The sequence below is a fragment of the Mustela nigripes genome, chromosome 18 (genome assembly GCF_022355385.1).
Source record: "Mustela nigripes isolate SB6536 chromosome 18, MUSNIG.SB6536, whole genome shotgun sequence".
NCBI lineage: Eukaryota > Metazoa > Chordata > Mammalia > Carnivora > Mustelidae > Mustela > Mustela nigripes.
Window position 1 is genome coordinate 26,595,268 of NC_081574.1, and position 14,474 is coordinate 26,609,741.

The 14,474-nt window shown below is 39.3% G+C and overlaps 1 protein-coding gene across 7 annotated transcripts in view; it reads left to right on the forward strand.

The window, feature by feature from the left end:
- The window catches only part of FAT1 (FAT atypical cadherin 1), a 126,236-nt gene that overhangs the window by 46,217 nt on the left and 65,545 nt on the right, over window positions 1-14,474 (forward strand). For all 7 annotated transcript variants that reach the window (XR_009401112.1, XM_059384252.1, XM_059384256.1 and 4 more), the window contains exon 3: window positions 8,880-9,194. Coding sequence is in view for 6 of the 7 variants with exons in the window: in XM_059384252.1 (XP_059240235.1) it covers window positions 8,880-9,194 (315 nt within the window). In the remaining variant the exon portion in view is untranslated. The remainder of the gene's footprint in view (window positions 1-8,879; window positions 9,195-14,474) is intronic.

Consider the following 14,474-nt stretch of genomic DNA (forward strand, 5'->3'; position numbering starts at 1 on the left):
TCAGGTCATGATCTCAGGGTCCTGGGAAAGAGCCCCAAGTTGGGTTCCACACCTAGTACAAAGTCTGCTTGGGATTCATTCTCTCTCTCTCTCTGTCTCTCTGCCTTTCCCCCTACTCCCCCGCTCTAAATAAATAAAATCTTAAATAATATGGCATGTAGCATTTGCTCAATGTGCATCCAGTAAATATAATGTGGAAAAAATAATCAACATTGACAGCATCTAACATACACAGCAAACCACTAGAAACATTGCCTTAAGTATGTGAAATATAGCCTTTGAATTCTAATGCCTCCAGAGGCTGTTTTATGTATGTAGTTTTATTCATTTAATGTGTATTCAGATGTTACTTTTGATATCTAAGGATGATCCTCTTAAAGAGAGCTTATCCATGAAAGCCCTCATTAACAATATTAATGATTCTGACTTGGAAATCAGAACTTGGAATCGCTTCTCAACAAGGCATGAAAACATGGTTTAGCAGAGCTTGCCATGGGAATGACTCTCTGCAAAGCTGAAGAAATCCCTGGACTTGAAACATGATGCTTAAAATCTGATTATGAACTTAATATGTTTTAGTAAGTTTGCAAGTCAGAAAGCTTCCTCAGCTAATTTTAAAGCTATTGCAACAATTTTAATTGAAAGAATTGGTAGATCTACATTTTAATTAAGATGATTTAAATAGGCAGTTTAAATAATGAAAAAACAGATTGGCAGTTACGGCATAAAAAACTTTCCCTTTAATCATTAATTTGTGACCTAACTCTGGGCTGTATAATTACAGAATTTCCTAGACCTTAAACTTGTAATACAGTCGCTTGACATATAAATACTTTAGAATTTATATTGTCACATTGTCACATTGTCCATTGTTACACATCTGTTTATATTAAATGGAACAGATAAATACTTGGAAAGAAAGTGTATATGTAAAAATAGAAAGGGAAAATAAAATGTGAAGGTGATACTAGCAAAACTTTTAAAGGACTGCTGGTACTTAACGGTTTGTCTTTTTATCATGTGCATTTTAAATAGGGCTTAAAATTCATTGTTAAAGAAATTTAAGGATTAAAAAAATTGGTTCGTGGGTTGATTTTTCTTAATTGCCGTCCATCATCATGTTTATTTGTATGCCTTCCCACCTCCCTGCACATGTAATTATGTGTTTGTGTGGTTTTTATTTTTAGAACAGAACTAAACAAAACCAAAGTAATACTTTATATACTTCTATAAAGGTTTTTCATTTGTTTTCTTAACTTGTATATTACTGACATTTTTGTATGTAATGAATATACACAATTTTTTTTCTTTTTAAAGATTTTATTTATTTGAGAGAGAGTAAGCACAAGCAGGGGGGAGAGGGAGAAGCAGGCTCTCGGCTGAGCAGGGACCCTGATGTGGGCCTTATTCTCAGGACTCCCAGATCATGACCTGAGCTGAAAGCAGACGCTTAACCCACTGAGGCACCCAAGGGACCCCATTCATACCTTTTTTTTTTTAAAGCCTTTTCATATATATACTATTATGTATTAAAATGGTTTCCTTTTTCTCCTGAAACTATGAAATGTGCTTAATGTCTTAATGGCACAGAACAACAAGGTTTCTGTAGCCTCAGATACTTTACCTAGATCCCCAAATGCCATGAAGACAGCAAAAACAATTTTTTCCATCTGGTCATTACATTTTTTACATTCCACTGTAGCCAGGAGTTTTTCTCTGGAAACTGCAAGCTGTGTTCAGTTGCTTTCATGCTTCTCTCTAATTAGAGGACACAGCCAGAGACTGGGAGGTGCTGCGGTGTAATTCTCTGAAGCCCGTCTGTGGGATTGAATCCCATTTCCACCAAGAGCAAACGGTGACTTTGGGCAAGTTGTTGACACTGTTTCATCTCTTGTGAAATATGGTTGGTCATATTACCTCACTTCTTAGAGTTGCTGGAAAGATGAAGTTAATTCCCGTATGGAAAGTGTTTAGTATTTGGCGTATCATGAGCTCTAAATATGTATTTTTGGTAATAATAGTATCAGCAGTATCAGTAACATTTCATGGAACTTGCTATGTTTCCACTTACAAGTGGCTTCCCATCAAATGACACGGCAAGTCATTGGTTTTGAAAGATCAAGTCATGGTAATAATCAGTACACTGTCTTTAGTTAAACTGGAGAAAGACGTTTACGACATGACTTACTCGGTCTTTAGCTGTAAGAGGGCAAAGAGCTATCTGTTGAACTGAGTAGTGTGCCCATATACTGCCCAGCAGTTTGCTTGGCCCATGGAGGGTGCTGTGTATTTGATTCATCTTACTGATTTTGACCTTTCTTTTTATTATCAAAAGCATGGAGTAGAGCTTTTAACTCTTAATCTCGGGGTCGTGAGTTCAGGCCCCATGTTGGGTGTAGAGCTTACTTTAAAAAAAATTGATTTACATATATATATATATATATGTATATATATATATATAAATTTAAATTTAAAAATTATAAAATACAGTTTATAATTTTATGTATATAAAATTTAGTACGTAATGAAAATCAGATAAAAACAAATTTAGAACAATTTTATCACTTAAAGAAGGAAACAAATAGGTTAAAAGGAAAATTGAATGGATAGTACAGAGTTCCTATAGTGCCCCTATGTAACATATGGTTCACCCTAGTAACATCATATATTAGTGTGTCTGTTTGTTATAATTAATGAACACACATTGATATATTCTTATCAGTACTTTATTGAGCCCATAGTTCATTCAGATTTCCTTAGCTTTTTCCTAATGTTCTTTTTCTGGTCCAGGATCTTGTGTACCTTGCTCCATTACATTGAGTCCTGCCTCCTGGACTCCTCTTTGCTGTGACTGTTTCTCTGAATTACCTGGTTGGTGATGGACATCCTTTTATCAACAACACATGCTTAACAAGCTCCTACAGTTACCATGCCCCAAACAAAACATGTCTGCCCTTGAGGGTTTGCATTTAAGAGGGAGCTTATAGTCTACTTTTTAAAAATTTATTTCATAACACATTAATATTGAGTGTGACAACTGTGGGACTTCTGTTTTTTCCCTAATTAGCAGGAAAAAATTGAGTAACTATTTATGGATTAATTATAGACAGATACTGCATCTCTAGTGTGTAGAAGGTATCTATTCTTTTAAAGTGTATATTGTTGAAAAAAAATTTTTTAGAGTAAGTATTATTTTTATATTTGGGAAAACATTTAACTCCAGAAGAGTTATTCTGTGTATGAGACTACAGAACTGGAGGAAGAAGTAGTCAGTTGTTTCTTCCCTGTAGGAAAAATACTATAAACAGTTACTTTTCGTGTTTAAGTTTTTCTCCTGATTGACTGAAGAGGCGGTCCTAAGTTTGGTTCCAGAAAAGTTTAAACATAAATAAATAAATAAATAAATGTGGCATGATTACCAGAAAGGAGAGTAAAGTTTGCAAATTTATGTTGCTAGGCCACTGCTGATAAGTATTTTTGAGCTGGAGTTGCTGCAGAATCTGAAATAGCAGCAAGGTTTTGTTGAAACCTCTGGCACTGGGGCTTGATAAGGGGCCAAGACCTGTTGAACAAAGAAAATAGGAAAATTCCAGAAAGAAAGATGTTCTGTGGCCATGGAAATTTGAGTTAGTTAAAATACTTTTGGCAGCATAGTGGCTACGTATAATTTTACTTTTGCCTTAAAAATGAGTGTGTTGAAAGCATTCTGATCCATCTGTGTCAGCTGGAGGACATGCTGGCCTTTGCTATTCAAGGACGATATTCCGGTTAACATCATTAGCCGTCAGGGGTGGATAGTAGGAATTACTTATTCTTGGAAACCTTTCTCTACTTTTGGGTCATTTACTTGAGCAACTGATACTGTACCCTGTGACCTTGGAATAATCAGGCTATGGAAAGACAGCATCAGTGTCTAATAATTATTTATGGTCAGGCGTGAATCTTCCAAAAAGACCTTTTGCCCTGAGCTCCATTTTCAGCCACACTGGTCAAGCTCTTTGAACAATTACATTGTATTTATTTCCCCTTTCAGTCTAGCTGTTCCACTGTATGCACATTTAAAGTCAGTTTCCATAGTGACATCTGGTGGTGGCTTTGAAATCCTGGAGAGTATGTTTGGAATGATAAATATTTTTACTTCAATAGCTCCAGATTTCCGGCTTCTTTCTAACTTTTCAGCTTATTAACAACCTTTCTTGAAAATGTCTTCATTGTACTCTTGAGGTTGGAAGCCAAGTCATTTATTGCCTCCGTCATGTTTCATTAAAGCAAAGGAATGATTCCTTGTAACATTGCTGAGTGTTGCATATAACAGGCTTGTCTAAACTTGTCTCCATGCTCAAAATATACATCCCAAAATCCCAGAGCAGCACCCCACTTTACCTACTGCTTGTGTACCAGAACCTCATGATCAGTAGAAAGGTGTTGTTCTCATGTTGCCTTTCTCACTGTTACTTTCTCTTGGAGCACTGGTCACTCCTCCTCTGGCTGGAGGGACTGCTGGGGAAGCTCTGGGCTCCCACCTCCCACTCTAAGAGCCTGGGTTTACATCTGGTTGCGTGCATTGTTGCTCTCTCAGGAAGTGAAAGCGGAATCAAAAAATAGAGGAGAGATGGCAGAGAAAGAAGGGAAGAAGCGTGAAGACACGAGGAAGACCACAGGGAAGAGTTAGTGCGCCGGTGTCTGTATGTGCCCATCAGTATGGTATTACTGTGGTATGTGTTAATGAAAAGTACCTTAAACACTGGAGTTTGAATATTTGTAATTGTTGATGGTTCCTTTGCGAATTGTTTCAGGAAAAGGGAATTTATAACGTAGTGCGGAATCAGTGGTTATTGGAAGCTGGTTATTGGAAGTGGTTATGGGAAGCGGGTTCATGGGAGAAGGAGGAGTGAGGTGGTTTTGAGAATAAACCGTAGATTCATTTCCTCGGCCGGCTGGGAATCTTAGCTGCTGCTTACCAGTGTCAAAGGAACTAACTAGAAGTCCCCATGTGGAATTTTGAAGATTTCTCTTTTGTGAATGAATGAAGGTTGTAGAAGACATCCGTGTGTCTATACTGATTGTGTTCCTGGAAGGACTGGGGGCATGGGTAGGACGGTGGACACGGTGACTGGAAGAGTGGACCCTGCTTGTGGTCAGGCTTCCTGACAGTGGGTCTGAGGGTCATCTCAGAGGCCAGGACCCCTGTAAAGAATGAACAGTTGTGACGAGCCGCTGATCGAGGCGGTGCCTCATTCTGGATTCTGAACTCTTTACCTGCTCAGCTTCCTGCCCATGGCAAATCCTTCCACCTTTCTGTAAAAACAAGGGAGTTGCACTGTTGGATTGCTGAAGGGTTGCTGGTCTACTGTTGTTGATTTTTGAGGTCACCATGGCTAGATCTGCTCCGTCTTTCTTGCTGTATTAGGCAGTAGCCGGTCCTGGACCAGTGCAGTCCGTTCTTCCTAGGTTCCCGGTGGAACTCATTGCGATGCTTTATGCCTGCTCCACAAGTTCCTGCCTGGGAGACTTCCGTGGATGCATCTCGCGACTGAGCAGACGGATGAAGAAGCAGAACATAAAATAGCTTTGCATACATGTAGTCTTTTCCCACCTACCTTCTGCTTTTAAAATAGTGCTTAGAATTCGAATCAGTGGTTAGAATAGTACTTGGGCACTGCCCCTGAACGTCTGTTGACCAAGTGGAGGCCTTGAATCTTCTCTTTGAATATCCTTTAAGTGTGGGGAGGGCCATTACTTAATCAATTGAAAACTTGTAGCCTCTCCTGGTGGCCACCAGTGTCCTTGGTGCTGTGGGGTTGTGACCGCGACCCTGGGCCTGATCGTGACAGTATAGCCTGTGGTGAAGACCCTGAGTTCTGCAGTCAGGTCATCTCAGATCCCACTTCTACCTCGAACCCTTGACCGGGGCTATTTCTTTTCTTTCTTTTTAAAAATATTCCATTTGTTTATTTGACAGAGTGAGCGAGCACACCCAGGGGTAAGAGGGAGAGGGAGAAACAGGCTCCCAGCTGAGCAGGGAGCCTGGTGCAGGGCTCGGTCCCAGGACCCCGGGATCATGACCTGAGGAGAAGGCAGATGCTTCACTGACTGAGCCACCCAGGCCCCCTTCTCTCTAACTTTTAATGTTTAGTAATATCTGGAAGTTACCTGAGATTTGGAAACTTCCCCCTCCTAATGGTGGCCAGTCATGCAAAGAAGGGGATCATTGGTCCTCTAGGGGGAGAAGAGTAGCTCACAGCAGAAGGCGTCTTGGAACACTACAGTCTGGGTGCTCACAGACTAGATTTGAAGCAGAACCTGATGGAAAAGAAATACCTACTTTTGTCTGTGATTTAAACCTTGTATTTGCATTTTATATTATACTTATTTATAAAATGCAAATATATTTTTTCTTTTTCTTCTACCTTGAAACTGGAGAAAGCTATTATATGCAAATGGACATTTAATAGAGTTCTTCTGAATCCTGATGTGTAAACAAATGAGTAAGAGGTTTCACTCTTGTCTTTTTAGAGTTTTCACATTAAATTTTGTTTATTACACTTTGTCGAACTACCACAGACTGATGGCACTGACGTTAGAGATTCGTGGAGTTTGAACTCTGGCTCTGACATTTATTATGACTCTGGGAAAGGTCCTCATCTCTTAAACTGAGGTTTTCATCTGTGGTATGGATGTAATAAGGCCACATGTGTAGTCAGGTTGGCTATAACGGCTAAATAAGGTAGTATGTGTGGGACCATTATCATAGGGCCTGGCACATAGTAAGCACTGAGCAGACTTGTTTCTGTAGTGATCATTGTCATTAAATGCCTACAGATCACATTTAGTGAGACATAATTTTAAAAAGTCAGTAGCAGCATGAATGATTTGAGTATTAGAACCAGAAAGAAGTGAATATAAGCACCATGTAGCTGTCTTCCTGAGATTTGCTAACACTTCTCCTGTCAAATGAATTATGTCCCATTTTAATGGCAGAACACAGAGGAACATATGCACACTCATTTATTAATATGCAATCCTAATAGAGAGAGCGTTCTGTTATTCCCTGACTTCTGTGTATCCATTGATGGGGCCAATGAAAGGAGAAACTAGAGATTATTTTTCCTTGGTCACTAAGGACGCTGTTCTTTCAGGGTAAAGACAAGTAGAACTTTACTAATTTAGTGAACAGATTGGGTATGCATAGACTATGTTTGGTACAGACACAAAAGAAAACATGTTGAGCTTTTCTGACCATTACCTCTGTTGCACAGGGAAACCAGTTAGCTCCTTTTTATTTAAGAGTTGTGAGGCTTTGTTCATTATTTCTAGGAGTATTACAGATCCATTTTGGGCATTTGCTAATAAGACTTAATGAAACAGTTGGAACTAAGTATGCTTTCTGAATAGCAGTACTCATTTCATGATCATTTATTTCATATTTTAATATTTAGTTAAGTTTGGTATTTATAACTTATAAACCTTTGGGAAATGTTCGATATAATGATGTGACATTCAAAACAAATGAGTTTTTGAGATTTTAATTACTTCACATAAGCAAAGATTTACATTTATGCAGTGATCAAAAAGTAACACATACAGATTTATGTTTGGTTGAGATAAATACTGTTTCATTTCTCAGTGCAGATTAAATTGACGTTTGTTCTTTTTCCTGTACTATTTTGCATTAAGTGGGAAACCTGTAATGCTAGAGTTGAAGAATTTCCAAAGTCCAACCTGGACCATAGTGTTGAAACCCCAAAAGTAGCATTCATTCAGAATGATTAATGCATAAGGAAAAAAATACAGTGACATATTTTGGGAAAGCCAAAGGACAGGATAACAGGATAAATTGAATAAAAAGGTGGGATTTGCCCAAGAGTAATGGATATTTTCATTTTATCATCACCCTGGGAAGTGGTTAATCCTGGGATGAAGTAAGCTTTTGACTGGTTTTAGTGGCTGGGCCAGAACATGACAGACATGTTAACCCGCTTCTTCATAATCCCGTAATTCACCTTTTACTGGTTAATTTAGTAGGAAATGTGTTGTAGTTTGGGTCCCAGTGGAGGGACTTTCTGTACCAACTTCAGTTAAGGCATCTGTTCGTGTTTGTTCATTTAATATTATTGGCCTTGGGTCAGGTGCTGTCCTGGTACTCAAGAAGGATGTGACCTCTGCCCTTGGGGATCTTACTTTGTCCTGGGACACTTTATTTAGCACACTGGTTGTCTTGCCATTAGCCTAAGGGGATTAAACGGTTTCATTCTGTGCACAAGAGACTTGAGCAGACCTTTATTCGGGACTTGGAGGGGCCATGCTCTGCAGGGTGTGTAGACCGCACTGCCATGTGTGGAGCAGCATCGCTGCAGCCTCCGTATCTCAACTCTGGCGGTGGCCATGGGAATGCAGTGTGGGAAGCAGGGGCTGCTAGGCCATGGGGACTCTGATCTGGGACACGGCTTTTTGATTTAGAGGTCCCTGATGGACCTCCAGGAAAACCTGCAAATTTCATCTTCAGAGGCACAGAGTGTCGGGCCATTAGCTGATCTCTTAGTGCCCATCTCACTGCTTTTCTCGAGACTTAAATGACACATTCTTCATAGAGTGTTCTGCATAGTGCCTGACCCCTAACACTAATCACGACGAACACTTTTACAGCTGATGCTATGTGCCAAGCGCTCTTCTGATTGTTAATATGTCTATTCACTCATTTAATCAACCTGTAAACATGCGTTCCATCTTCTAGGAAGAAACAGAGGCACAATAATGTTAGGCAACTTGTCCAAGGTCTCTCAGCTGTAAGCGACACACAAGCCCTTGAGAAATGAAAATTGTTATTTGGGTTGACCCTGGGTCCATTGTTGTTGACGTGTCGTCGTCTTTCTTCACAGGTGTCATAGAGACTTCAGAGCGACTGGACCGGGAGTCCACCTCCCACTACTGGCTCACGGTCTATGCAGCGGATCGGGGTGTCGTGCCTCTCTCTTCGTTTATCGAGATCTACATAGAGGTTGAGGATGTCAATGACAACGCACCACAGACGTCAGAGCCTGTTTATTATCCAGAAGTAATAGAAAATTCTCCCAAGGATGTATCTGTGGTGCAAATAGAGGCATTTGATCCAGATTCTAGCTCTAATGACAAGCTGATGTACAAAATAACGAGTGGAAATCCACAAGGATTTTTTTCAATACATCCTAAAACAGGTATGTGGTAATGGTATTATGTGAAATGTTCATGCTTACACTTCTTGATACGGGGAAGTTAAGAATTTTCTAAATTTACCACGTTTCTTTATTTTGATAAATCATTTCCCTCTTGAGTTATTCAGAACAAGGCTTTATTTCCAGATGAGAATTAAGTCCAAATGTTTTTCTTTATCCCCTTTGAAGTTGTCTTTATAGAGCTTACTTTATCGCTTTGCTCATTAGTAGAATTTTACTTAAGGGGAAAAAAACAAATACAGTGTTTTAATAATAGCTCCTAAGTTAGTGGTCTGTCTTAAACTTCCTGCAAATTCTACTGCTGCTAAGTATTCCAATTTTCTGAAGTCTGCATTTTATGAAGAATTATCAAAGGAATTTATTTCACAATTCATAGTATTTTTCTGTGTGGTTTTAGCATTTTTTCATAAAGCAGTGCCATGACTCTACAGCCTAGAGGGGATCAAGATTAAACGTTTTTCAAATTGGGAGCAGTTACTTTTTTGAACTGACGCATCAAGTTTTCCTGATTTCCCCAGGTTGTTTCCCGCCTGCTTGTAAGTGGAGAGTTCCTCGACTCCAAAATCCTCTTCCAAAATCCTTATCAACTTTTAATCTTTGTTCTTTTACATTTGACAGCACCTCTGATTTTTTTTCTCCAATCTTGCTTCATTTCTCTCTTTCTCTCTCTCTGTCTCTCACCCCCCCACCCCAACACATAGCTTCCCTGTAACAACCATTTATATCATACTCTTTGACTTCTTGATCACAGTTAAGGCAGAATCGCCGTATGACATTGAGAGGACAGTTTATTTGTAGGAAAGAAAACTTATCAGATAGATCACTGGCCTATGAACATAGGGATGTTTCAGTGATGCGGTACTTTTCAGTAGAATCTGGTTAACAGAAAATTCTGAAGAGGGAGATTGACTGAAATGTATGTACATTCCCCGGTCATGTCTTTGCTAATTCTGTCTTTTTCATAATTCTAGGGGAGTTGGCGTGTTTAGTTACTGGGTTGTCTATTTCATACATTAAGGAAGTAATATACAAAAATCAGAATTAAGGAGGTATTCCCTACTTCCTTACCAGTCTTTGCTGCCCCCCCCCCCCTTTTTCTTTGTAATGTTCTTTGTCGAACTCTTGGCAACTCTTCAAGCAATTCTTGAGATAGAAAGAAGCTTGAGGTTAGTATCTCTGTACCAAAGCTGCTGTACAAAGATACTGGGTAGAAATCAGTGTGCATGTTTTTTCTCTTTAAAAAAAAAAAAAAGTTAAAATATTGATTTTTTTTAAAACCTCTTGTCATTCATAGAGTCCGTCCTGATTGTTGAAAGTAAACTTAAGTGCAAGATTTATCGAGAATCTGCATGAGATTCTCTTTTTGCCCCTTCCCACTATGCATGCATGCACACTCTTTCTAAAAAAATTTAAATGATTTAAGAATGATTGAGCTGACAAAGTACAACATCCATTCATAATAAAAAACCTGCAAAGTTAAAAACAAAGTTAAACAAAAAAACAAAAAACAAAGTTAAAAACAACAACAACAACAAAGTTTTGAGGGAACATCCCTTAACATAATAAAGGCCTTATATGAAAGCTTATATCATTCTTAATGGTGAAAAAGTAAGAGCTTTTCCCCTACTAAGGTCAGGAACAAGACAGGGATGTCCACCCTCACCATGTCTACTCAGCATAGTATTAAAAGTTCTAGCCACAGCAATCAGATAACAAAAAAGAATAATACAAGGCATCTAGATGGGTACCAGAAAGTAAAACTCTCATATTTGCTGATGACATATACAGAAAAACCTAAAGATTCCACCGGAAAACTGCTAGAACTAGTAAATGAATTTAGCAAAGTCACAAGGTACAAAATCAATGTATAGAAATCTGTTGCATTTCTGTACACCAGTAAGGAAGCAGGAAAAAGAAAAAAAATAAGAAAACAATCCTGTTTACAATGGCACTCAAAATAATAGGATACCTAGGGATAAACCTAATCAAAGAGATAAAAGACCTATACTCTGAAAACTATAAAAAACTAATGAAAGAAATTGAAGATGACACAAAGAAATAGAAAGATATCCTATGATCATGAATGGGAAGAACAAATACTGTTAAAATGTCTATTTACCCAAACCAGTCTGCACATTTAATGCAGTCCCTTTCAAAGTACCAACAGCATTTATCATAGAGGTAATACAAACAGTCCTAAAATTTGTATGGAAACATAGATGATCCTGAATAAGAAAAGCAGTCTTGAAAAAGAGAAGGAAAGCTGGAGGCATCACAATTTCAGACTTCAGTTCTATTACAAAGCTGTAGTCATCAAAGCAGTATGGTACTGGTGCAAAAACAGACACATGCATCAGTGGAGCAGAGTAGAAAACCTAGAGATAAACCTACAACTGTATGATCAATTAATCTTTGACAAAGCAGGAAAGAACACCCAGTGAAGAAAAGACAGTCTCTTCAAAAATTGGGGTCAGGAAACTGGACAGCCACACACAGAAGAATGAAACTGGACCACTTGCTTATAGCACAGACAAAAATAAATTCAAAATGGATGAAAGACCTAAATGTGAGACCTGAAACCATAAAAGTCCTAGAGGAGAACACAGGCAGTAACCTCTTTGACATTGGCCATAGCAGCTTTTTTCTAGATATGTCTCCCGAGGCAAGGGAAATAAAAGCAAAACTAATCTGTTGGGACTGCATCAAATAGACAACATTTGCACAGCAAAGGAAACCAAACGAAAAGGCAACCTAAAGAATAGGAGAAGATCTCTACGAATCACATAGCTGATAAAGGGCTAGTATCCAAAATCCCCAAAACAAGTAATCCAGTTTAAAAATGAGCAGAAGACATGAACAGACATTTCTCCAAAGAAGACATCCAGATGGCCAACAGATCCATGAGTAGATGGTCAACCTCACTCCTCATGAGGGAGATACAGTTCAAAACTACAATGAGACCTCACCTCACACCTGTCAGATTGGCTAAACAGGAAACAACAAGTGTTGGAGAGGATGTGGAGAAAAAGGAACCCTCCTGCACTGTTGGTGGGAATGCAAACTGTGCAGCCACTCTAGAAAACAGTATGGAGGTTTCCTCAGAAAGTTAAAAAACGAAAAAAAAAAAAAAAAAAAACAGGGACACCTGGGTGGCTCAGTCAGTTGGGCATCTGCCTTCCACTCAGGTCATGATTCCAGAGTCCTGGGATCAGTGTTGCTCAGCAGGGAGCCTGCCTCACCCTCTACTTGCCCCCGCCCCCGCCCCAAAACCCACTTGTGTGCTCTTTTTCTCTTTCTGAAAATAAAATCTTTAAAAATAAAAGTTAAAAAAAAATAGAACTGTCCTATGACCCAGCGATTGCACTACTGGGTGTTACCCAAAAAATACAAAAACACTAATTCAGAGGGAAACCTGCATCCCAATGTTTACAGCAGCATTATTTACAATAGCTGAACAACAGAATCCACTCAGTTCTTCATCCATAGGCAAGCAGATGAAGAAGTGATATGTATACACACACACACACACACACACACACACACACACACACAGGAATATTATTCAACTGTTAAGAAAAATGAAATCTTGCCATATGCAACAACAACATGGATGGAGCTAGAGAGTATATATAGTATATATAGTAAGTCTGACAGATAAAGACAAATACTGTACTATCTCGTATGAGGAACTTAAGGGGAAAAAAAACAAATAAGCAAAGAAAAAAAAGAGCAAGAGAGAGATAAACCAAAAAACAGACTTTTAATTATAGAGAACAAACGGATGGTTCCTCGAGGGCAGGTGGGTGTGGGGGGGGGGGGGGGGGAATGTGTGAAACAGGTGACAGGGATTAAAGAGCACACTTACCGTGATGAAACAGAATGAAGACCGAAAAATAAATTGAAAAGAATAATTGAGCCATCTACGAATTTAATTACAGAAGAGAGAAGGGGGATCTGAGAGTTGTTTGGAAGCACTGGGAGGAGGGCTGGAATAAGAGATTATACAGGGACGTGGAGACGTGGAGACTGGCATTCACATCTGTAAATGATTCACCAGAGGCTTGTTGAAGCGGCCTAGTTGCGGACTGGTTTTCACCGCACAAGTGGTAACCAAGTTCAGCTTCGTTTTGGTGAAGTAAAATGAAAGAAAATGAAGCCAAAAAATTAGAAGGCACTATGAAACATCAAAGAAAAAAGATAAGTTTATAAAAATTTCACAGGATTTTGGAGTCAAACTGGGAGACAAGAAATCTAGAAGTTAAACCTTTGAGGTGATGATTCAGGAATAGAACTACCCCTGATTTTACAGTTGTTCCATGAATTCGATTTTAAAATGCTTTCCTTTTTGTCTTCTTTTTCCCTCTCTTAGATTAGGGTGAGTCCTCTGGGCAGAGACAGGCAAACAAACGAGCAGTAAATGTCTTTGTGAATCTCTGAGCCAGGACTCTGGGTCTGGGCACAGTGTGTAATTAAGGAGAAGAAGAAAGACGCTGAAATTGCTGGTGTCGGTTAGAGCTGCTTCGAAACCTTGCTTCTCTCCGGGCCTCCGAAATGACCGCTCCACTGCTCTGCGGGTGTGTCTCGCGGAAATGTGATTAATGTAGCATTGCGGCTTCCTCTTACGGCTCTCATTCCTGACAGCTCTTAGGTGGGCTGTCTGCAGAGACTTCTTGATCTTCAGGGAGAATAGACCCCTTCCAGGAGTCCACGGCTTGCTCCGGAGCCCATGGGTGGAAAGCTGTGCATCCCGCTGTCGGCACGGCAGGAGCAAATTGAGGATTACAAGGAGACTTTATTTCTTTATGAGTTGAAGATAGATAATAGTGGGGAATAACTATAGTTAGAACACAAGGATGTTTTTGTTGTGAAATATATTACAAACTGCATGGTTAGTAAAAGAGTCTAACCATTTCACAAGTTGAGTAAAGTCTCTAAAGATCAGGAAGTAAGTGTATTTTAGCTCGGACATTACTAAAGGTTAAATCTAACTTTGCAAGGCCTGTCTCCAGATGATTCTGTTCTCCCAACTCAGCAGAAACTTTGAGCCTGATCCTCGGGGCCCAAACTGCAGTGCTTTAAAGTATACATCTTGCTCAAAACGTTCAAAGCAGACCTGTTTTTAATGGGTAGATCGGTATTATTGGAGGCCAGATTGTGGAAGCTGATGAAAGAGTCTAGTAGAATGAAGTTCCCCTGATTTACCGACCATAACACCACCTGGAGACCCTAAATCATGTTCCTAAATAATTAATGGCTGAGTGA